The 24,986-nt window shown below is 41.2% G+C and overlaps 1 protein-coding gene across 2 annotated transcripts in view; it reads left to right on the top strand.

The window, feature by feature from the left end:
• The first annotated feature begins 672 nt into the window (after nt 1-672).
• SLC5A1 (solute carrier family 5 member 1) overlaps nt 673-24,986 on the top strand; it is a 31,680-nt gene continuing 7,366 nt past the window's right edge. Inside the window, exons 1-11 of one of the 2 annotated variants that reach the window (XM_055700803.1) lie at nt 673-832; nt 1,324-1,448; nt 5,183-5,254; nt 13,242-13,346; nt 15,731-15,790; nt 16,146-16,250; nt 21,097-21,202; nt 21,430-21,510; nt 22,635-22,855; nt 23,819-23,954; nt 24,731-24,838. In XM_055700803.1, the coding sequence (XP_055556778.1) occupies nt 5,186-5,254; nt 13,242-13,346; nt 15,731-15,790; nt 16,146-16,250; nt 21,097-21,202; nt 21,430-21,510; nt 22,635-22,855; nt 23,819-23,954; nt 24,731-24,838 (991 nt within the window). In that variant the 5' untranslated portion in view covers nt 673-832; nt 1,324-1,448; nt 5,183-5,185. Of the gene's footprint in view, nt 833-1,323; nt 1,449-2,160; nt 3,019-5,182; nt 5,255-13,241; nt 13,347-15,730; nt 15,791-16,145; nt 16,251-21,096; nt 21,203-21,429; nt 21,511-22,634; nt 22,856-23,818; nt 23,955-24,730; nt 24,839-24,986 lie in introns of those variants that run through there. The other variant, XM_005445255.3, reaches the window with a different exon arrangement.

Below are 24,986 nucleotides of genomic sequence, written 5' to 3'. Positions count from 1 at the left end.
ATAAAGAACTGTGGAGGAATGTCAGAGAAAAGATTAGAGGAGTTCCTCTGTGGGAGGTAGTTTGCATACTAATACATCTTTCTCTTTGTAGTTTGTTTTCCTTTTTTTTTAATCATTTGCCATCTTCAGGAGGAAGACTTACACTAAGTTTCTAAAAGACTAGGCTAAGTGGCAGCAAGGACTATAAATCTCAATTTTTCTGTGCTACAGCCCGATTTTCCAATGACAACAGGGCAATTGTGGCTTCTACATAGCTCATGTACCTGCTCTGTGCCCCATAAGACAGTGGTGCCCCTGCCAGCCCTTGCAGTTACACGGTTGGGTATACAGATCCATGATACCGTTCTGTTTGATCTCCATCAGTAGTCTGGTGTGTGATTTTGAGTAAATGACTCCAGCATTCTGTAGCTGTTGGTGCTTTCATCCGTTGTCTTATTTCTCTGTTCAAGTATGAACATATTCGTGATAAGCTGAATGTTATCAGACTTGATCCAGAGGGAGCAGTCATTACAGATGTGGATCACAGTTGCTGTGTTACGCTACTTAGACTAGTTGTTTTTCCTGCTCCCATTAAAATCTCTCTTACTTCAATGAATTAGCCTGGCTCAAAGGAAAAAATAGAGAAATTTTCCCAATATATCAAATTATTTGTCATTCTTTCTAGTATTGGAGCCCTATACTTGCCTGACCAGACACTTCAGGATGATGAGAGCACCTACTGAAGCACATTGCTAGCTGAGTGTGAGAAAAAGAGGTTAATTGTCTCCTGTCTCCTCACACTTCACATCAGGAGGTTTACTCAATGCTTATCTTTGAAAACTTTAATACAAAGGTAGGTTCAGCTTCTTTTCAAATCTGGAAACTTGGCTGACCTTTCAGAGACCATTTATAAGCATTCAGTTCATGAAGTGGTTAATGTAGTACACCAACAATCTGCTGAATGTAATGCTTCTAGGTTTCTCTTTGACTGCAGATACGAGGATGTGGAAGTGAGATATTAAGAGCCTCGACAAAGCTGCCTGCCTTTTTTAACAGTCTTGTAGAGAATGTTTGGTTTGGGTTTGTGACCTTCAGGAACAAAAACAGAATAAAGTTTGTTTCCACTGTATATAAAGAAAGGAATTGCATGATTATTATTTTTTAGACACTGATTCTCTGTTACAGTCTCAAACCTTGCTGTCTTGTTGGTGTGGCTGTGCTAGCAGCTGTGGACAGGAGGCTGTAGCTTTTCTTAGCTTCTGAGCTCTTTTGTGCAGAGGTCTGGATGAGACACGTTATAGTAGATAAATTCCTGTCTAATTTTTCTTTGCTTTGCCTCTGTAGACTGATGCAGAAATGGAGTTCTAGCCTTTTTGCTAGTTGCAAGGACCCATGGGAAACTATGTCAATCTTTGTAAAGAAGTGCCATCTACAGCCTATCTTAGGCAAACTGTTTCCTGATAATTAAGGTTAGTAAATAAGTCTTTTATTTTCCTCTGAAATACACAGCAGGGAAGGTTGCAGCTAATGGGAATTTTGGATGCTCAGCAGCTTCCAGGGTTAATTTTTTCTCTGTTGGATTTAAAGCTAACATTTCACAGTCCTGTAGGACAAACTGAAGAATGTTTGTTGGGAGAGATGCCTAAACTATCAGAGGACACGACTATTTTATAAGAGAATAGGTGCTCAAACAATAGTGATATTTTTATTTTATTCTTATAAGCTATCACACTTTATTATAGCTTCTTAGATTTTGGTGCTTTTTATTAGCCACAATTACCAAAGGGTAGTTTACCTAAGAAAAATTCTTTGCCAATGAACAGAGAGCCAGACCTCAATTTCAGCTCCCAAGGAAATAACCACTGCAAGATGGTCAGACCTGCTGTGCTTTCTGTGTACTGTACTGCTTGTTCTACTCTGCGTAACTTCAGGGTAACATTTTACTCCCAAAGGGCAGCCTAATCAGCTGTAAATGGATAATGATTCCCTAGTATCAAGCAGACAATAGGACTTTCAGGTATACTTAGAGCCCAGAAGTATGCCTGGCACCTGTGTCTCGTGTTCTAAATGTCCTGGATTTTTCTTTGGGGAAGCTTCCTTGTTAAGAGCTTGAAGATCTTTCTATAATCAGAGTGTTCCACATCTTTGTGACCAGTTATTTTGCTTAGCTTGATTCTGAAGTCAGAGGAACAAATAAAGGGAGAGCAGACCCAAGCTCTGGTGAACTTTGAACTTACTTGAATGTGAAGCTGATTAGCTACAATAGAGAGAACCACCACCACCGCCTAAACATTCTGGAATTCGGCACAGTAAGCTCCTGGATCTCAGTCCTGTGGTGCACATGCATCTTTACCTGTATCCTTGTGAGAGATGTAAACAGCTTCAAGTTGTATCCTTCCCAGAAGTGCAGGGCTGTTGCTCCACTGAATAATGCTGCTGAGTTGACAGATGACACAGAAGATGTCCCAGCTCTGGACCCCTGGGTTTTCCCCAGGTATCAGGTCACTCACTCCTCCTCACAGATAATTGCTTACCATAATCGTCTAAAAGAACTACATCTTCCATGACTAGATTTACAGGTACAACCACTTAAAAAAAAAAAAAAAGTATTCACACAGTGAGGTAAATATGTGGGTTTATTGCAGCCAAGCCACTCCTTTCCATGCTCATTCCTTCTCAGACATCTGCTCCTGGATGTTAAAACCCTGAGCACCTTTGGCAGGGGAACTGAACTCTGAAATCTGCAGCACCTGTAACAGAGGAGCAATATTTGGGAAGAATTTGTTTCCCAAGGAAAAGCAGCAGCTTCAACTTGTGTCCCATGGGAGACAAGTGAATCTGAAGTTATATATTATATAAGACGTAGGGGATGACAGCAGTTTATCATTAACCTGAACTCTGCAAGAAGCACATAAGGAGATAAAGAAGAAGAAAGCCAGAGAAACAGCCAGGATGGAACCCAACATAAGGATCAACAATCCTGCAGACATCTCTGTTATTGTCATCTATTTTGTGGTAGTCCTGGCAGTGGGACTATGGGTAGGTTGGGGGTTTATTTTATTTTGTTTTGTTTTGTTTTATTATTTTATATTATATTATTTTATTTAATGAGCAGGTAGTTTGCAGTGTCTTGGGAAAATGGCTTAGTAAATGAAAATGTATAATTGTATGAAGATTTTGGTGCTTAATTGAGATAGTTAATAAGTGTATGGTGGGGGAAATGTGATTATTTACTGGAGAGTGGATGGTGAGCTGCGGAGGCATCCATTTAGGTGGATGAATGGAACTAGTGGGGAAGGTGGAGTAATGAAGTTTGTGTGGGAAGGAGCAGAGAGATCTGCTCAGTGAGGCTCAGGCCAGCTGGGGTCCCTGTTAGAAAGCAGGTGGGAGGTGAATGGATGGGGTTTGGCATTGGGACTCCAGTGGGAACTGGGGGTGTAAGGTGATGCTGTGGGAAAATGGTGAGAAGAGGGAGTTGCAGGGAGAAGAACGGAGGTGAAGTCACTGTGTGGGGAGGCAGTGTGGGGTGCAACAGGAGCACTGCAGGACACCTACCCCTCCACCCCCACCCCCCGGGGCTCTAGATCACTCTGCAAAGGAGTGAGGTGCTCAGGATTGTAGATGCCGCTTATGGGCTGTATTATCGTGGCTTTTTTTTGCCAGCAGGACCTTGGCTCCAGGCTGCAGTGCCATCGAAACGATGAGGAGGGAACAGTTTCGGGGGTGGCAGGTGCTGGCAATGACTCTGTTCATGGCCCTCGCAGAGCGGAGCCTCTTGCCCTCTGCCCGCAATCCTGACTGCGCTGAGGGCTGCCAGGGAAACTCCTGCCTCATCTGCAACCCAAGTGCAGTGCTTTCATGGCTAATGGGGCAAGGCAGATACCATTCTGTTGGTGTAACCTCAGTGCTGAAGGGTTTGAAGATAATAGGCCAATACTGTGAGCTACAAAGCTGTAAACAGTGGAATGTCACTCAATTTTGGTTTCCTTAGGGCAAGCTCTCCTGGTCACCTGAACACCTGACCATTAACAAGCGGATGGGAAGCATTGTCCCTCAATAATCCTCTCCTTGCCAGGAGCATCCCAGGGGTCCATTTCGAAGGCAGAGAAGTTGGCTGCAAAACAAACCTCCCTTTCTAGCAGCCTGGCAATGTTTTGAAGAGTACCAAAAAGTTAGGGTGGACACAAAGTGGACACAACCTTTTCTTTACCTCTTCATCGCAGTAGTAGATGCCAAAACCATAAGAAAAACTCTGGAGCCCCCAGTATACCTGAGCACCTTGCTGTCCTGTGGGAAGGAGCGGGGTCCTTGCCAGGGAGGTCTGGCTGGTGCTGCTGTTGAACTTTGCATTAACCATCTGTGACAAAAAGGAGCTGATTTGTGGCTTGTCAGGCTATTGTCTGCTGAGTAATTCCTGGAACCATTTCTTTACAGCACCAGTGTTGTCTTTATTGGACAAATACTCAGTTGCTGTGTGTAGTTAAGTGTAAGTTACTTCCTTTCTTCTGCATCAGAAGAAAAGATCTGGATAATTTTCCTGAGTCTTCTTACTTTATTTGCCTGTTCAAAGTCCACCAGAGGAGACAATGGGAATCCAATATTTGGATCAGGGTCATTAATGGAAATTGGACAAAGCTTCCTTCTGAAGCCCATCCCTTGAAAAATACAAAACGAGTACCTAAAAAGGAAATTTTAGTTGGCTTCTCTTTTTTTGAACTTGAGAGAAGTGGGTACAATGCTGATATCACAACAAGAAAATAGATTTTTGTAGGTATTTTCTGGGGTTGGATAATATTGAATAAAAAAGCTGCACACTTTCTGTTAATGAAGTTGCAACTTACAGTCTTTTTTGATGCCTGAAGTCAAAGACATTGCATACCTGATGTGTTCATATGAGCTTTTATTTGATCATTTTTAGTTAAATTAAATTTTATTTTAATATTTTGCACTGTAATGAAAGGTGAAGCTATGAAGTGTGAATGGTTAATGTAGACCTAGATGCAAGAATCATTATTCAGTTGTATTATTTTCTTCATCATAAACTTTTTCTTTTTAACCACTCTCTTTTTATTTCTTCCACTTTACTCTCCCCATACATATTATCGCTTAATTCTAGCTGTTTGTTTTTAGTCTGGGTTTATCTTGCCTGTTATACTTAAAATATGATTCAATCTTGCTTGCTTGCTTGCTTGCTTTTCTCCAGGCTATGTACTCAACCAACCGTGGGACAGTAGGTGGATTCTTCCTGGCTGGACGAAGCATGGTTTGGTGGCCGGTGAGTGCTATATATATTGTGTGTGTATATAAAACATACATATGTGTGTGTGCATCCACTTCCATATGACTGTATCTAGTCCTTAAATATTAAGTATCCCTACAATGCTGTTGAGACTGTGATGGCTATGTTGTGTAGGCACAGTTCGAACTCTTTCTCTAGCCATGGTGGCACAGGGCAAACTGCACAACAAAAGCCACCTGACAGGCAGGGAAAAGTGTTGGGGAAGTTGTCCCTGTTGAGCTCTGAGCTGTCTTCATTATGAGACCAACTTGTTTGAACTTAGGTACATTGGTCATGTCAGTGTAGACAAATCCAGTGCTTTGCTTTTCAGCCCACTTTAAAACTTTTCAATAGTTTGAATTTTTTACTTTCACTGCACTCAAACAAGCTGGCTCGTTTTGAGATCATCGCAGAGAAGAGTTAATTTACTGAACTTTTTCCTCATATTGCTCTGTTGTTTCCACTTTTAGTAACAAGTTCTGGTCTGTACAAGGATAAAATCCTGAAAACATTATGATAAGTTATTGGTAAAATGTAGTTTACATTTTTTTAAAGATTATCTGTGACTTACATTGTTTGTCTTCTGTGGATCTGTGTTCTCTTCCAAGGTGGAGAAAAGGGGTCACAGACACAAAACGAGTTCATAGCTATCCATCAGGCCTTTGGCAGAAATGATATTAGAAACAATTATCTATTTCTTCCAGATCATAGATTCTATTTAGTGTGACTTCTTGGAAAAGCAGGAGACTTAATCAAACCTGCATTTTCTGTATTACTTGAGTTGTACATGCTTCCCTGTGCCTGAATGGAAATCCTCAACATTCCTGACCTTGCATTCAGTCTCCAAAAATGTTTTTGCACCTAATTAAGACTTTTGATTCAAGATTCCACCCACATGGATTCAGCTACAGGATTAGGGAGAGTGACAGTAAGTATTTGTTGTCTAAAAAGGTAGGAATTTTCTTGAAGTAAGATGCAGAAATACCTACATATCTTTCAGTCTTCTTGTGCTTCAGGGAGCCTGCTCTCTGCCTTCAGAAGGCATTGGGACTGCCTCTTTAATGACATAGAAAGATTAAATGCCAATGACAGTAAAAGGTTTCTTCGTTTGGTATAGTAGATCTAAGAAAATTCAAGTTCCATTGGAAGACTGAGGAAAGAGAAAGTTTCCAAGTTATTTTAAGATAAATCCCATCATTCTAGGGGGAGAGATTACTTTGCTTAACTGTCACTTTGATCAGTGGGCTGGTTTTAACCTTGTGCAATTCTGTATGCCTGTCAGGGGTGAATATGAATACCCTTTTGTGCAGATGCAAATGAAGGTGGAAGCAGCAAGGCAGGAAAGACTCACTGTAAAAAACTTCTGTCTTGCTTCGGTGCCACTGAGAACTCCTAATGCTTTCCCTGAACCCCTGGGAAGATTATCTAACTCCAAGTTCTCTGCCAACACTAACCTGACAGATTCAGCAAGCTCCCGTCCTCCAGCGGGAAGACAAAAGGGATGACCCAACATCGCAGTGGTTGCTGGTAGGGTCATCCCTCCTTCCCAAACACTGCAAGCTCAGCATGGATGAAGTGCTAGTTGTCAGTGGAGTTGTAGACCACCCCTTCAATACTTCCCTTTGGAATGTCAGGAGTGTCTTCCTGCACCATAAAAACAGACCCTTCTTGCTATTCATCCTGGTATCACACAAAATAAACAAATGAGAAGCACTCAAACCACAAACTAAATACCATGTCAGCAGCACCACCTTGGAAAGTTTGCCTTGGATAACAAGAGATTCCAAAACACCTATTCCCCACAGTTCAGCAGGTAGATAGGATGTCCATCACCTGGTGCAAACTGGGCTGAAACGACTAGGAAACCAATGAAAGTATAGAAAGTTCAGTCCAAGATGTGATCTCGGTTCTGCAACAGCTAATGCTGTGTGGGTTTTTTTACTTTTCCCGTGCTTTGACTAGTCTTTTGTGCCACATCAGGACTAACCTGGTGTAGTTCTGGAAAGCTCTGATACATAACATCTGATAACATCCTCATAGTGAGCTCAGGAAGTGTGGCCAGTGAGGCGGATTGTGAGGGCTGTGATCAGTGGCACAGCCTAGCTGGGGGCGTGTAGCTGAAGTACTCTGGGGTCACTTCTGGGTCCAGTCTTGTTCAGCTTACTCATCAGTGGCGTGAGGGGACAGAGTATACTCTCAGCAGGTTTGCGGATGTGATTTCCACAGTCTGCACGTAAGACGCAGGGTGGGGGAAGTTTTTTTCTATGCGAACTCTTTATTTATCAGATTTCTTCCCTGCCATTTCAGCATAGTGACCCTTGCCCTATAATTGCTTTCTGGAACAGAGAAAAATGAAACATAAACCCACCCAGAACACAAAACCCTTCCACAAACTTGTTATAAACTTAATTCCCTTAAACTGTGTTTGTCAGTGCTTGTGATATGTTCTACACAGGGCAGCCGTAAGTGGCTTTTCTGAGAGCACAAGGGAAAAGGCTCATTAGCAGTGTGACGGGATCTCTTACTGACAAGCCTGGGAAAGGGATTCTGTTCACTTAAACGATGGAGTAGCTGTGGTTTAGTAGACTAGAGCAGACCCTGGTAATCAAGGGCTGGAGGTTAGTTCCACTTTTGATAGGGTTTGGTTTTTTGGTTTTTTGTTTTTTTTTTTTTTTATAGTGTTTGTCAGTCACTTTGCCTGATTGTGATTCAGTTTCACTGTGTATAAAGTAGAGGCAACACAGTTCTCCTGGGCCAGGCTCCGAGTGTTGGCTGCAGCAGGATCCATGAACGTCGCTTCGTGTTTTGCAGAACCAAGCCCATGGTTAGGCTTTTCTGACTCTTCTGCTGAGGTAATAGGTCCTTCAGTGTTTGTTCACTGAAATCACTGCTCTTATGCAGTAGATGAGCCAATTCAGTAGTGACAGTAGTTAATTAGGGATCAAGGTATATAATTACATTCTCACTATTGCCAGAAATTGAAATCCGTCATTGGTTAATCCTAATGGTATGAAATGCTGTGCCCTTTCCACGCTCTTTTTACAGGAACTGAGAGAAGAATCTTCAAGAAACTGGTTTTGGTCTCTTGGGCTTTGAAGGAAATGTCTTCAGGGAAGACACATATGGCTCTTTAAATACTCATAACTAGCTCTGCTCTTTCCAAAAAGACACAAAGAAGCTTGAGGGAAGTGACGGATTTGTAACAGTAGGTCTTGCAAACCAACTTTAGCTTCTTTTGTTAGCTGGACCAGTTAGGTTCAGCCAAATGCTTTCTACCGTGGAAATGAAGTATCTGTTCCCAGAGAAGAGTCAGCTTCGCTAACAGCCACTCTTACAGGATTAACAGGGTTTCATGCACAATTGAAAAAAACAACCCTTCAATTTTGAAGCTTTCCTGCTTTTGAATTTTGTTCTTCAGGTTCTGTAGTTTTGCAGACAGAGCTGTCTGCACAAAAGTATGGGTTACCTCGTGTACCTCAGTGCCTGAGGCATAAACGCTAATAGGACAAAGTATCTGCTGGGCATCTGAAATCCGGCTGTCATGGTTAGAAAGATTTACTGAGCAGCAAGTAGGAAACATGCAGAGTCAAGGACACACTACGCTTTAAACAGAAATGTAACTCAGCTTGTTTGTTGTCACATGTTGATCTTTGTAAGACAGGTAAGAATTAAGGAAAAAAAGCCAACATATTTTTGCTTTGGTTCTGCATGGCTTATTTTGATACCCGTCAGAACTGACCACTGGCATGCCTCCTCTGACCTCTCCATCCAGTTAAGTTTTTCATATTCTCAAAATTCTCCCCACTTGCTGAATCTGATGCTGCTAGGAGGAGCCAGGAAAGACAACTCTGGTAGAATAAGATTTGTTATTTCCTTTTTTGTTGGGTAAAGTGGAATAAAACATTAAATTATTTTGTCAAGTTCCATGCAAAGAATAGTGTGAAGTTTTCAGAGTAAAAAGAATAATAAAGTAATCAAAGCAAAGTGCTGGTAGAAAAGGAAAAGTTCAGTGAAACAGATTTCTGTAGAATCCGTCAGAATTTTCCAGCTGGCTGGGAGGTGGTGTTTCTGCCTCACAGGACAAAGGTGGAAAGGTATCAGATCAGCCTGCTTGCAACTGGGCTGTTCCAACTTCAGAAGTCAGAGATATATTTGATGTGTTTGTATGTCCATCTTTCTTGCTTAGTGAATTGGGAAGTACATAAATGTTTAATTTGGCAAGAATGCAATACATAGAGTTTGCAGAGTAATTTTGAAAGCAGAATAAAAAACTACACGTTTTTCTTTAGGTGTCAGAGCCTTGGAAGGGCGGCTTATTCCATTATAAGCAGCATACCGATTTTTCCAAAGTTTTATAAGAGTGATACCAAAAAACTGAGGTAGGAAAAAATGATGGCCTTCCATCAACGTACAGTCACATGTTGCAGGGAAGAGTTGTGAGTTAAAGAAAAGCATGGACACTGTCAAGGAGCAGTTCTCAAAGAAGGGAATGAGACATTTGTCCAGGGAAGAGCAGTTTAGGAAGCAACTTCTGCAGGTGACCCCTGGGAGGAGAGACAACTCACGACCCCATGCTGATCTCTGTAAAGGGGCTAAAAGGCCATAGGCAGGGCATGGTTGGGATCAAGGAAAAGGGTTTGATGCCAAGCTAACACTTTCAAGCAGGAAAGCGGACATTAGGGGTGTAGGATACGTATTAGCAGGTCCTGGGAGGGAGAAAAGCTGTAAGCTGTGAAGCCTGCACGCTGTCGCTGCAGTGGTCACTGGTTTGTAAAGTACATTGTATATGATTTGGAACAGCGAGTGCTGGGATGTCAGTGCATCCTCAAGTTAATGAAAAGAGCAAGGTGAAATGGTTAATGAATAACTTGGAAAAAACAGAGCGATCATCATCTATCTGCAGTGTGGTGGTACTTTTCCTGAACAGAGTACTTTTGTTAAAACCTGACCTCTTAAAAGATTTTAAGAGAGTTAATGTTCCACCTTTGCCTCAGGTTAGTTCAGTTGTTTGTCCTCTCTTTCCCTCTTAACAGCTTTTGTTCCTTTCAATCAACTTTCTTCTTTGCTTTTCCTCCTAGATCTGTTTTTAAAATCAACTCATGAACACATTCGCTGAGAAGTTAACACTTCTAGAAAATTGTTTCCTTCTGTCATCGCCACCACCCCATCCCCGGTTCAGCACAGCGTTCTTTAGGGCACACATAGGTGTACTGCAGCATCTACCCATGGTAAATGGAGCAGTTCCAGTAATCAGCCTTTATATACACAATTTATAACACAAATACCACAGCAGTAAGTACTTCACCAGGAAAGCTTGGGCCCAGAGCTCACCTGCATTCTTCCTTCATCCTCAAAGTACTGCCGTGGCAGGTTGGAAATTTGTCTTTCCCCTCTGGCATCAGCAGCTAACAGAGTGCAAGTATGTTTGGTAAACGTTCCTCTGGCTTTAACCACACTGCAGTTTTCAGAGTAATATGTGTTTTCCCAGCTATGAAGCCATGTTCTACCTTTCCATGTGTACATAACATTAAACCCCATTTTTAAAATTGCATCCGTTACTAGAATGTGCTGATCTTACAGCTCTGCTGCACTGGGTGTTTGTAGGGATTCAGAGAAGAAAATCTAGAAAGTGAAGGTGGTACCTGCATTCACACTGCTTTGTCCTTGCGCTGGCCCTAAATATGTGGTAATTTTGTGTTGTTTTGGTTTGGGTTTGTATTTTTCTTGCCATACAAGTGTGCTCTGCGAAAAGTTGGGAACACAGGATTGTCAATGAGTGCTACAGTATGTCCCGGGGTTTTAGGCAAGGAGCTAAAGCTTGCTATAGCTGTCAGTTCTTCATTAGCTGCTTTTGTTACTTGGATCTGCTTGCAGCACATTTTAAGCTTTTGAAACAGGAGAGGGAACACATCAAATGAAATCAGAGATTGATGTGGTTAATCTTTTCTGGTGATTGCATTTCTAGTAACCTAGATTTAAGTTTAATTATTCATCTCCAAGGGAAAGCACTGGACAACAGTGCTCATGCTTGCTATAAATGGTATTTGTTTCTTCATGATCATTGCTGGGAAAACACCGTTACTGTCACAGAGAGGTTAGAAGAAAAAGTTTTCATTCTTACCAGTGATCTCTCTGGCTTATTTGCTAATGCTTGTTGCAACACTTATAATTCCTGTACAAATATCTGTCATCTGACAAACTGGTTACACTTCTGTAGGGCCCAACTGACTTCTAGAAATGTGTAATAAAAGAAAAAAATATTTTAAAAAATCCAGAACTGAGTGAACTTAGAGACGTATGTGTCCTGTCACAGCAAAAGAACAGTCTGCAAAAAGACTAGAAGAAATCAGGAGATGAAACTGAGCAAAGGAGAAAAGAAATAATGGAATCCTCTGATGAATTTGTTTGTATGTTGCATATAAAAAATGGGGGAGGAAAATCTATTTTGTGATTAGACATTAGGTTTGTGAGTTAAAGAGCATGGTTGCTGTTCCTGGCTGTGGCATAGCTCTATAGAATAAATCTGATCTGCAGAAGTGGGTCTCTGTGATGAAATCCCTTTTGCCCTCCTGAATCTCAGTCAGTTGTCCCTGTGCTCTCAGAAAGATTGACTCAGTTTTTACTGCTACTCACTGCAGTGACTGCAGACCTGAAAATTTGTAACTGTTCCCTTTATGTACATTTTAGGACCCTAAAAATCTCCAAGTGAATTGCAGACAAGGAATATTTCTCCCTTTTGTAAGGGGACTCTGAGCATATTCCAGCCACCTGTACTTGGGAACTACATAAGGAGAATGTGCCAGCTGCAGGTCCTAGGTTCATATGTCTAAAACCCCATTTTTCAGCACCTTGAGATCTTTCAACACAAGAGGTCTGCCTCAAATGAGAGCATTACAGGCTGGTCACAGAGGTTCTTTTGCCTACTTTCTATATGCTTTGATTTTTAACCATTTGCTTTTCTTCTTTGTAGAAAAAAATAAAAGAAAAATTAAAAATGTTCACTCACATTGCTTCATCTCAGAACATCCAGCTCACATCTTTGCTTGCGATACCCAATCCAACCTTTTTCATGCTTGAGTTCTCACCCTGTGTCCTTTAACATCTGACCTTGTAAATTATCACTAGGCATTTCTGCTGCCTTTAATGGTTTTATTTTGAGGAAATGAAGCTCATACCTTTTCTGTCATCTTTTCTGTTGTCTGAGCTATTTGATAAAGAATTAGATCCTTTGGCACATCTGTCTTATGTGAACAGCTCCTGCTTGTCTGTAATCCAACCTAAACCTTTCATTTTTTTAAAATGTCTCCCTGTTCATCAATTCCTATGTTCTCCACACTGTTCTGTTTGTACGTTCAGTGCAATATTTGGGGGTCTTAGACACCCAGCACTTCTGAAATATAACTCCTTGATTTCCTGTTGTTTGTATCTAACAGAAGCACTTTCTCAACAGGTATTTCTGCCGTACAGCTTACAGAATTTAATTCAATAATCAAATATCTTTTGAATAAAAGTGAAATCAAGTAAAAGGTCTGTACAGCTCTCACCGATGATACATTTAGTTCAAAAGACTGTGGAATATGAAGTAGGGAGGGCCACTTTGACAAGTGGGTATGCACTAACTGTTTCCTCCTTGAGCAAGACAGATCACAGTCATCTTCCCTAATGGTTTGGACGTCATCCAAATGTCAGTTAGCCAAGTTTTGCAAATATTTTAAAATCTATATTGGTGTAATAAACTGACTCAATTGGAAGAAGATCTACTATGCAACATCCTATCCTTTCTCATTGTTGTAGATGTAATGGCTGGAGTCTCAGGTTTGAGGGGGAGCAATAAAAGGGAGTCCTGAAAGTTGTCAGGGAAGTTAGTTGTCAATCATTCTTATGATGATAGATAGGCATGAGTTCAAATTGCCAAATGAACATGATTTTTTCAAGTTGCTATGAACAGGGCCTAAGAGCCAAATATTGTTCTTTCTGTTTCCAGATTGGTGCTTCTCTGTTTGCCAGTAACATTGGCAGTGGACATTTTGTGGGAATAGCAGGAACAGCAGCAGCTGGAGGAATTGCCATTGGAGGATATGAATGGAATGTAAGTGGCATGCATTTAAGTGAATATATTTATGTCATCAAAATTATCTACAGAGATTAATCAAAATAACACTGCCTAAATAATTTAGGACTGTTAAAGTTTGTGCTTGGCAACACCTGTTTTCTGTACAGACCAGTAAGTGCCAACACAATCCACTATTTAGCTCATCTTCCTTGCTCCTTGTCCAAGACACTTGGGAGCACATGACCTGCTTCTGTTGGATGAAGCTTTTTAGAGAGCACTTGAACCAAATAACCTGATGTATTCTCTTTGTACATCTCTTTTGAATACTTTTAAGATATTTATAAAGAGCACTTTCAGACTGCAGGATGTTGGGAAGAATTTATCAGTTAATTTTGTAATCCATAGTATTTTTTACAGCATTTTGCTGTGTAGGAATTGTTGAAGGGGCTTTGGTTTCTTCACAGGCTATAAGAAATTTTGGGCATCCTTCACAACCACCTGCATTCCAAGTAACTTTTCTTCTTTACTTTCTCCTTCCTCTAATTATGCGTGTTTTGCTTATGGTTGAAGTATAGGGTAGAGATACCCAAGCTGACTTTAAATGAACTACTTGAAGTACCATAAGTAGTGTTAACTGCAACAGCATGGAGTTTCACGTGAGCTAAAACAGTCCATTTCCTTGTATTCTCAGGCTCTGTGGGTGTGGGTAGTAATGCCCTTGTTCTGCTGAATTCACCTTCATGGAAGGGATTATACCATAACACAAAGGACTTAATGAGCATACATAGGTCAATAGTTTCTCTACATTCAATTTTGCTCAGTGAAAGAAGCATACCACCCTGAGGGATTTGGCTTTTTTCTATAGCAAGTGCATGGTTGCTGCAGATAGTCGAGTATTCATATGATATACATATTTAAGGAGAAGGATAAAGGCTAAAATGAATTCTATGAGACATGCATAATTAATCTGACATTTTTCTCTATTTGATTACACTAGTCCTGTAACAAACCTGAATGCCCTTCTCTTTATACTAAAACTAAGTAAAACAAAATAGAACGATCACTGCTTGAAATTTCATGGTATTCAAATCTCTAGGACCCGTATCCTTCTTCAGCCGTATCCACCTCTAACACTTCATCTCCTGGGACCTTGTTTGTGGACTAATATCAATACACAGGGTACAACAATTGTTGTTTAGGAAGAAGCAATGATGCATCTGTGTATTTGAGCAGATATACTATATAGTTCATTAGTTATGACATAGAGGGACTAGTGTACAGGTTAATAGACATGGTGGAAATATTGCTCTTGGCTGTATAATCTGACTCTCCTCTTGAAAGAAATACTAACTTTGACTGTTATCATCCTTGTGTTCACTATTATTCCACTGAAATAATTTCTAAGTTGTATTAGTATGACAGCAGAAGCTGGCCCAGTATTTCTTGTCCATCTTTATGGTTTTGATCTAAGGGCAGAACTTAAAAGATAACAGTTAGGACAGCCCTCTAAGTCCTGCCAACAGAATGAATTCAGAGTGCAGCTCTGAGAGCAGGTTTTTGTTCTGTGTTTGTCTATTTAAATATGTACAACTCTGTATCAGACAGCATTTCCTAGCCATTATAAGTCAGAAAACTGTGACGCTGCAATACACTAAGATCTATAGTTTGCAAAATACGCATGGTAACACACATTATACTATGGAATGGTAATGTTGAAATACAAAATATTTTACAAAATGCATGAGGCACATCCTGTACAGAATGTGAGATGGCCATATGTTTTACAACAATCTCACACAGACACAGTGCAGAAGGCAGTCAATGATCAAAATAATCATCAGAAGTGCTACTCTCCCCAGTACTTTGCAGATGTCACAGCATACCGTTACAGCGTGCCTGATTCTGAGTGGGAAAGCAACCTGCATTAGTGGCTCTGGGAGCAAGTTGTTAGCAAATAGGTCTCAGGCAGCAAACCTCACCTTCCTTAATATTTCCCAGAAATTATAGTCTTTTGGGCTGGTTGCATTTTAACCATTATTAAAGCAGGCTCCCTGAGCTTGCCATGGACAGGGCTAGGATAGCCTGGTGCTGCTGCTGGAGTGGTGCTGTGATACTAGAGGGCAAGTCTGTGAGCAGAAATCAATTGTCTTTCCAGAATATGTATTATCATGTGTGCTTCTCTGGGAGTGTAGCCTGAGATCCAGGCTGTATAAAACCTGACACGAGTTTTTGGCCAAGATTTCATTCCCAAATTTTCAACTGTAAATCAAAGGACAGAGCAGTCCCTCCTCCCTTGTCACCCCTACAGTACCCAGGTTTATGTGATTTCAGTGTTCTCTAGTTGCTGTTGGGTTTGATAAATGCTCTGTGGGGGTGCTGTCTAGAGGAGGCTAACTCAGCTGATCTTGTCTTGGCTGCAGGCTCTGATATTTGTGGTTGTTCTAGGATGGCTGTTTGTGCCCATCTACATCAAAGCTGGGGTAAGTGAAAACAGTACGTGATGCTTTTCTTTGCTGCTCATGTTTGTGGACCAGGTCTTGAATATTGCAAAGCCATTGTGAATGGCACGAGATCAAGTGTGCTAGAATTGTACTATATGATGTCTGTATGTATTTGACAAGTGAGGGTTCTTTGTTCTGAGACCTGTGATGAGAAGTGCTTGGTACTCCCTCCTTGTTCTTCTTCGATTCCTGGAGCTGCTCTTCCTTGTAACTGTGTTTGCATCTTCCCTCCCTTTGTCTCCACTCATACAGTATCTGAGTAGCAAAAAAACTTCCTCTAATTTGCTTTGTATCTGTTCCCCATTACCTGAAACCTTATCTGCCCCCACTGCAGGTGGTGACAATGCCAGAGTATCTGAAGAAGCGTTTTGGTGGGAAACGGATTCAGGTCTACCTGTCAGTCCTTTCTCTGATCCTGTATGTTTTCACAAAGATCTCAGTAAGTAACACTTTTACAGTATTTCTTCCATCCTACCTTGACGTAAAGAAAACAAATTCCCATTTACAGTATTGCTCACACAGCTGGTCAATTTATGCTGATTTGGAGCCTTTGGTTGAATTAAGCACTGTAAAAATATGATGTTGTGTTTTCTTCATTCTGTCTAGTGAGATTGTGTATCCAGATCTGTTCTGCAATCTCTGTTCTGCAATCCAAGTTTTTTCCTTCCTAGCGATGCCTCTTGATGCTTGCTGTACTTTCTCCTTTTTTTTTTTTTTTTAAAAATAGGTTTTAAGGTTTACTTCTGCTTATGCTTTCCTCTAGAACAAGTCGGAGTGGAGGGAAACTGTATTGCATTACAGTCTATTATCTTCGGGATCCGTGAAACGTGTAGCAGCAATTTTTGTTCCCAAACTTCATATGTATCTCTTTGAGCATCCTCTGGTGAACAAGCCCTCGGTAATAGTAGATGAGGGAAAAGAGGAAGAGACTATGGAGAAAAGGAGAATAATAGGTATTAAAAAATAAGGGAGTGGGGAAATGCAAAGGAGAGAAATTACAACAGCTGAGCTGAAAGAAAAGAAGTGGAGAGATTCTTTGAATGGGCAAGTGGTTGGTATAAAGTTTAAGGTGCTATGAAGTTAATGTTTATTAAGTAAGTGGTTGTGTTGCTGTGAAGTAGTGAAGGCAGCTGGTGTTTTCCATATATCTTCAAACTACCAAGCCTCTAAAGAAGTCCACAGTTCAGGCATACCTCAATCTGTTGTTTTGCAGAAGTTGCCATGGCAAATTACTCTTTGCCCTCTGAATGGGAGCTGAGTGATAATAGTGCAATTTAAGCTAAAAGATTGGCCTTTTGCTCTCATTCTCACATCTTCACGATAACTGATCCTTAGGAAGGTTATAAATTAAACAGGTTGGTACTGTGGAGCTGGCCTCAGAGTTGGATTTCCATGTGTTTCAAAAGGATTAGTTAATTTGCTGCCATTGTGCTTAACTACTATAACCAGAAATCCCAGGTGTGACAGAGTTTTGGCAGCTCTAGCAGCTGAGAAACTCTTCTAGTCAGATGACTCACAGTTCTATTCTGCAACACATGTTTATAATGAGTCCATCAAGGTGTTACGCAGGTTCTGAATTTACTACCTGTCTTTTATTTCCAGCCTCTGTCATGCCTAAGGATCTGGTCATGGGATTCCACCCCATTTCAGTTGGAGTGTCTTGCTTCCAGGCAAGACAGGTTTTCCTTATAAGCTTCCACTGGGGTGATGAGGCTGAAACACGCTCTTCTGCTCTTGTGGCCAGGTCTAACCAGGGAGCAGGGAGTAAAGCAATAGTCAAGAGAGCCATACAGCAGCAGATTACCTGAATCCCACTCTACCAGTGGCCCATCCCAGCTTCCCATCAACCCGATTATTCCAGATGTGTGTGGGAAATTGCTGTGGAGCTCATGTCTCTGTGCCATGCAGGGGAAAAAATCTGGCGCACAATTTCCTCTAACCATTTCCTTTGTTTCCCCCATCTGCCCAGAACAACTCTGACTGTGCTGTCCCATGTAGAAATCTGGCTCAGATTTCTGTAGTGTAAAACAATGTCTTCTGCGTTGTTGTCTTAGGCCACTGTATTCAGCAGGGCAGGATTTGCCCAGGTCTGATTTACTTGCCGTATCTTATTCAGAATAGGCAGAACAGTCAGGGTCGTTGGAGGTTTCAGGTACTGTTGGAGGATGTCAGAGTAGGTTTTTCTATACCATGATATGCAGCACCATGCCCAAATTGTCTCCAGATGAACCAGCTCCTGAGGCAGAAAGGGAAGGCCTGTTCCTTCCTGGATGGTAGGTAACTTCTTTGTGCTGTGTGGACATATGCATGCTATGTCAAGCTAGCACAGGTCTCTCTTCCTAGAGGCACTTTGTGTATCCAGACATGCCCATGTGTTGACAATCCATGCCACAGCCAGCTTGGAGATTTGCATTTTACTTCCTTGACTGCTGCCTTTGCAAACACTGTCTTGTGATCTTTGGCGTACTGAGATTTGATATAGAAGGATGGGTTTCTGCCCTGCCCTTAACGGGCAGTCACGCCTAGCAGTTTGACTGGCAGTGATACTTACTGCCACTTATCCTTGTGGAAGAGTGGCATTTTGTTTCTTGGGTGGTGATTTCATGTGCTGCTTCCTTGATACGTTAACATGTTATCTAATGCTGTTAATACTATAATTATTACAGTGTTTTCTAATGAACAACATAATATGTCAGGTCTTGTAACTCCTGGCGTGCTCTTTCTGGCCCAGTGCCCACCATGATGTGATGCTCAGATTCCCTTTGTACACCTCTGTACAAGGTTGTTACCATTTCTCTTCTCCTGCCCATTTTCTGTGTATTTTTTGACTTCTTACCTTGTTTTGTGGTGAATCAACCACTTGCCAGACAAGGCCATGCTGCAAGGTGTTGATCTTTGGGATCAGGACACAGGTGGGTTTTGAGCCCGAAGGATTTCTGTTGCACAGGTGTATGCGCTTCCTAAGCATGCACTGCTTTGTGAGTAATGCCCATAGCAGCTTTCGTGGGCTCGCTAGCCACTGGTGTTGCTGATATTGGTCATTGTACCGAAGAAAATGGCCTAGTAAAAATAAAAGCCTGAGGGAGAGTAATTGACTAAATTATGACAAGACAAAAAGGAATTAAGACCCGAGTGCCTTTGAGGAAATCAGAAATTGTAAACTGGAGTGTCTAAATGGGTTACATAATTTTCTTTACATTTGTTGTACATAATTTCAGTAGTAAATGGATGGGCATAAACTTACTGGGCGAAGAGGAGGGAGAAGGACAACCTGCTTTTAGGACTGCGTGGTGTAGGGGTAAAGAGCATGGGCCACTGCCCTGACTCCCACGTTAACATTGCAGCTGGATTCACTCAATTGGAACATGTTCTGCCAGTTGTTCCTGCATGTTCTGTACATGGCTTGGACAGATACATTGCAATGCAAAGATTTAGTCTATTCAGAGATAAGACAGAGATTAATTAGTGTCCATAAAAGAATAAAAATGGAGAAACAAGGAAATATTGAAAGGCAATAATCTTATCAGAAAGGAGGAGCAGTGAAGTTGGAAGGTAAAAGCAATCTGAAGAAGCTGATAGATTGCTCAGGATGCTAAATAATTTATACGTTTCTTTCTGGGGTTCTTTTTAGGACTGTTAATATTTGATGATAGGTAGGCTAAACTAGCCAAGAACAACAAAAGATAGATCTGGGACATAAACTGATCAGTGGTGTGAAAAGATAGGAAAAAAATATTATCATAGACAAAAGCGACAAAGGATGTGGTCTAACAGCCACTGGGGATAAGAGCTGGAAGTCCTGGCTCCCAGTTCCAAACTAAAACCTGTAAGAAATCGAATCATCTAAAGCTGCCTCAGTGGAGGAGTTTTGGGAGTGGCACCTCTGTTGTGATTCACGCTCTGCTTCAGGTTTTTTTCTTCTCGTCAGGGCAGTAGGGTCAGAGGACCTTTTGCTGCAGAGGTCCGTATCTTTTCCTCATTCTCTAGAGTGAACTAAGGGTGAGATCATACCCTGGAATCTCGGTTTCAGTGTCTCTGGAATGAAGAGGGGTTCTTCATCCAGCATCTCCCAGCTAGCCAGGCTGCAGAACTGCTATTAGTACACCTGCCCTGCCTTACTTCAGCCTAGCCGTGGGCAAAAGTGGTACGAGTGCCTGTTGGTGATCTCAGGCTCTGGCTGTCCTGCAGCCTGACCTGTGGACCCTCCTGCTCCTCCAGCCAGCTGCAGCCTAGCAGCTGCCCTGCAGTAACTGTGTGTGCAGGCTTTACCTCGGGGCATAGGCAGCGCTGTTTATGTCTCTCAGACTCTGCATACGGGCTGTTCCTGCAGCATTTCGCAGCTCCTGAGTTTGCTGAACACCACTAGGACTTGTACTGTTAGATGAGGATGGAACTCCCTGTGTAGAGCCCTTGTATAGGTGGTGTGGTATCCAGAAAGGAGGTATGCAGGTGGGCTTGGAGATGAGCTCCTGAACTAGATGCTCAGGAGCAAGGATAGGTACAGATGCAAACCTCTAATTAAAGCACAATTCACAGTAATGCGTTACAAGTGCACTGGGGCAGATTATTCTGATTGCAAACTTGGATAACTAACATTGATGGAAATTAGCTCTAAATCAGGAACTGATTTAATACGATTAAAATCCCGGAGCGTTACACTGAAATCTGAACAATTCCTTTCTTATGCAAGAGCTAAAGGTTTCCTTCTGCTAGCCAGCTAATGTAAATTATTCTGACAGGAGCTTAAAAGTAGAGAAAATATAGGATGTTTGCCTTTAATCACCCTTTGTCCTGAACCAGCAAGACTAGCAATACTACATGTATACAAGAGTAAAGAAAAAGTAAGAGATTTATAGAGTAGCATTAAATGAAGAAACTGTTCTGCATCTTGGAGCCGTCACAGAGTCCATCCCTGCACACAGAAGGAAGTGTAACTTGAGTTTTAGTTATTTTGTTATTAAGCTGTTTTTCAGTATGTAAGCTCAAAGTAGTGAGGTGACTCTGTGTCTATCTAAAACAATCCATTGAAAATGACCTGGAAATTCTTTGAGTAGTTACAATTCTTGTATTGAAAGCACCACAGCACTGAGAGGAAACTGGCTGTTGTGCTAAAATGGCCTCTATTTTGCTATTTTGGTCTCAATTTTTTTTTTTGTGTGTGTGTGTGTGTGTGTGCAGTATTGTAAGGGGTGGAGTTGTGTATTTCAGTACCTTCATCATGAATGTGTAATATGCCATCATAATGAATTTAAACATTGCTTAATCTATCATTTTTTCTTTTATAGGCAGACATATTCTCTGGAGCTGTATTTATACAGCTGGCCATAGGGCTGAATCTTTATTTGGCCATAATCATCCTGCTTGCTATTACTGCTCTTTACACCATCACGGGTGAGTCTGCAGAGCAGTCTGATACGTCAAAAAAGTTGGGGGAGCCAGAAAAAAGAGAGGAGGGGAGGTGGGTAAGAAGGGAGAAATGAAAACCTGAAAGGGGAAATATTTACAATGGTCTTTCTTTGAAAGAGAGAGGTGGTGAGAAAAGTAAAAAAAAAAAGTATTTCCACTGAGGCATTTGCAGAGGGGCTAACCTATTTGTCTTGACTTTTCTTTGCCATTAGGTGGCCTTGCAGCTGTGATTTACACTGACACCTTACAAACATTTATCATGGTAGTGGGATCCTTTATTCTCATGGGATTTGGTAAGTAAATCAGATGAATTAAACTGGAATGTTCAACTACAAATCCCACAGTGGCTATGGAAGTGGATCCTGCAGTGTGCAACTCTGTTTTCTTAACCAGCAGGTTTTGGTTCATATACCTGTTTATCAGGGAAGAAAACAGACATGTTTCCAAAGAATAGGCGTATTGCCAAACCTTTTAGTCACTCCATCTCCAAAGCACTGTTGAATATGTAACATAATATGTAGCATCCCATGACAGAATAGGACTTGTGATGGCTAATGAGGTAAAAGCAGAATTGTTTGCAGGTGATGATGATACTCTTAAGTTCAGAGAGTATCTTGTTTTAAGAAGATCATGATTTCATAGATATTCAGATGTTTATGCATGAAAATTTCTGATTCAAAGTGAAGAGCTATTGGTCACATTGCATGGTTTTCCCTTGTTTCTAGCTGCTAGCTTGTGTTAAATCAACCCTAACACATTAGCGTTTTAAGTAAAGCTTGTAGTTGATCTGTGGATGTCATTACGTTGCTGGACAAAAGATACAAACAATGCTTATGAATAGGACAACGTGTGTGTCCAGAAGACCATATGCATTTTACAACGGAAATCATGCTGTGAAACAGGATTAATAGGAAAGGATCATAAGAAAGAATGTAGCGACAAGATTCCATGAATCTGTAGTGTCTTTGTTATCCTTCCCGTTCCTCAGCGCTTGGTTTTCCTCTAGCTAGCTCTTTCACTGAAATTAAATGATTCCACCATTGTTACAACCGAAATAACTCCAGACTGACCTGACCTGGTAAGACCCTGCCTTAGGTTCTCCCTAGGTTAACAATATGTGGAAATAATGTATCTTCATCTCACTTCTTGGCAAGGCATGTAGAAGAGATGTTGAGACAGGGGAGCCTAAACCAACATTTGTGAGTTGAACAGAAACCTAAAAATAAAGGTCACTTCGGCACTTAGAGTGGGTGGATATTTACAAAACACTGTGTACTGTTTTCTGGAAATGTTGATATATACTGGCTAGGGGTTTTTTACATCCATACTAAGGAGGTTTTTCTTCTCACTTTCTTTAGCTCTATTTGAGATTTCAGTATTAAATATTTTATTACTACTTTTACTTTCTATTTTTCAGCATTTGTTGAAGTAGGGGGGTATGATGCTTTCATGAAGAAGTACATGGAATCAATTCCATCCAATATCTCCTATGGGAATATTACAATTAATTCAGAATGCTACACTCCTCGGCAGGATGCCTTTCACATCTTCCGAGATGCCGTCACTGGAGATTTGCCATGGCCAGGGCTCGTCTTTGGTTTGAGCATCATTGCTTTGTGGTACTGGTGCACCGATCAGGTAGGGTGGAAGCCACATGCCTTGGAAATGCCAAACACAAAACTCTGCAATCTAGTGTGATCTAGGGGTGCTCTTCCCCCACTGTAATTCAAAGCTGGGTCACAAAAATGGCAGTTATTTCAAGAGTGGTCAGTAACTTTTCAGTTTCTGGTTTCTAAACCCCTTTCACATATAAGAAAATGGAACGGATGTTCTTTCAATTCTTCTTATACACTGTGCCCAGCAGATACTGGGTATAATTCCTGTATGTGACCATGTGTAAAAAGACAGAGAGGCTGTAATGTGAACATTTACTTAGGAAACCATGCATCACATGATACTTGATAGACTGGCTCTAGGTATTATTCCCCATTCAGTAATAGTTTGTTTCATATTTGTGCGGCTTTCATCTTCACATGCACAGTCTTGGGAAGATGTTCTTTATGTGATGGGTCTTGCAGTCTGGAGACTCTTCCCCAGTCCTCCTTCCTGCTCCCTAAAATCTACCATCCAGTTTCCCTGAGAGGTCACACTGACAGGAGTAGAGGAAAGTGTGCTCCTGTCACTGCGGCATGTGAATGTGTCCAACCTCTAGCAAGTGATCTACCTGCATGCTGAATTGTGAGAAAGATAATCTTCACAATTAGTAAACAAATTAACAAAAACCCCAATGTAATTGAATCTATTCCTCAGGTAAATATTTTATTCCTTTTTGGCTTTTTACTCTGTCTACTTTAAGAACATCTTGTGACAAAAAGTCTTACCTTTTAAACATCCACTGGATAAATATTTTCCTTGGCTTATTTCAAATATATCCTTTGTTTTTCATGTAGTTGTTATTCTTCCTAGTGACAGAAATGGTAAATAGGGTTTTTCACTATCACAGAGGTTAAGAAGTACCAGGTGTCTGGAACTTGGCATGGTGTGTTCATGGAAATGCTGTTCGTGGTTGAGTCATGCATGTTTGCCATGTCTCATTGACAGGTTATTGTCCAAAGATGTCTCTCTGGCAAGAACATGTCCCATGTGAAGGCCGGTTGTATCATGTGTGGCTACCTGAAACTCTTGCCCATGTTTATTATAGTGATGCCTGGAATGATCAGCCGAATTTTGTATACAGGTATGCATGTGTATACAGAAATGCAAATTTCTTCTTGCTGCTTGTATTTTACTGTCAATCTCTCTCAATTTCCTGTTCTCTGTCCCTTCCAAAATACCTGTTAGATTGTCATCGTCATCCAAATTGTCCAGACGCATGTATGCACAAAACCTAACTACACTGAAGCCACAGGTCTTCCCTTCCTCTTTTCCCTCTTTCTGCTAATGCTATTGCTGTCTATTTTAGGGGAGAGAAATTCCAGTGTCCCTTCCCAGTTGTCTGTCTGTTACAGCCCCGCTCTGGCTGAATGAATGGAAAATGCTGTCTGGGACTGATACTGTGCTGGCATGCAGAGGAAGAGTCACAGACAGCAATATTTTGGGCCATTTTGGGTCCCAGGTGCAGTGTGGGGGAGATGCCAATCATCCTTCTTTCTAACCATCGGTATGTTTAGCAGCAGCCAGAGGAGAGATGTTCAGGTTGAAGGAGGAGGCGTCTTGTGTTCCTCTTCTTGTTTTTCAACTTACTGTCTATGTTGTTCAGTTCTGGTCTGACAAATTAATGCTGAAATATTTATCTTTTTTTTACCTGTAGCACTTTTCAATATGCTTTTAGAAATGAAAGGAAGGGTAGAGGCTTAGAATCACCTTCCTCCCTGCCAACAGACCTAAGGATGATATCAAGCATGTCAATCCAGTGGTTTGACACAGAGATAAATTTTAGAAGCCTTAGTAGTTTAGGAGCAATCTGTTGTTTGTATGACCTTCTCTAACCCTGTCTCATTATTCTCTCCTCAGATGTGGTGGCTTGTGTTGTGCCTGAAGTCTGTCAGCAGTACTGTGGCACTGCAGTTGGCTGTACAAATATTGCTTATCCAAAACTAGTAGTAGAGCTTATGCCAGATGGTAAGACACTGTCTGTCTATTTGTTTGTTTTAGGAAAGGTGATGCTGCCAGATGGCAAAAACAGGTGATAGAGGGAACCCAAGTCCCATACTTAGTTCAAAAATTCTTGCTAGAACTAGGTACTATTAATCAAATGGGTAGTCTGTAT

This window comes from Falco cherrug, chromosome 1, assembly GCF_023634085.1.
Source record: "Falco cherrug isolate bFalChe1 chromosome 1, bFalChe1.pri, whole genome shotgun sequence".
Taxonomy (NCBI): domain Eukaryota; kingdom Metazoa; phylum Chordata; class Aves; order Falconiformes; family Falconidae; genus Falco; species Falco cherrug.
The sequence above is the reverse complement of the archived record's forward strand: the minus strand, read 5'-3'. Positions and strand labels throughout refer to the sequence as shown.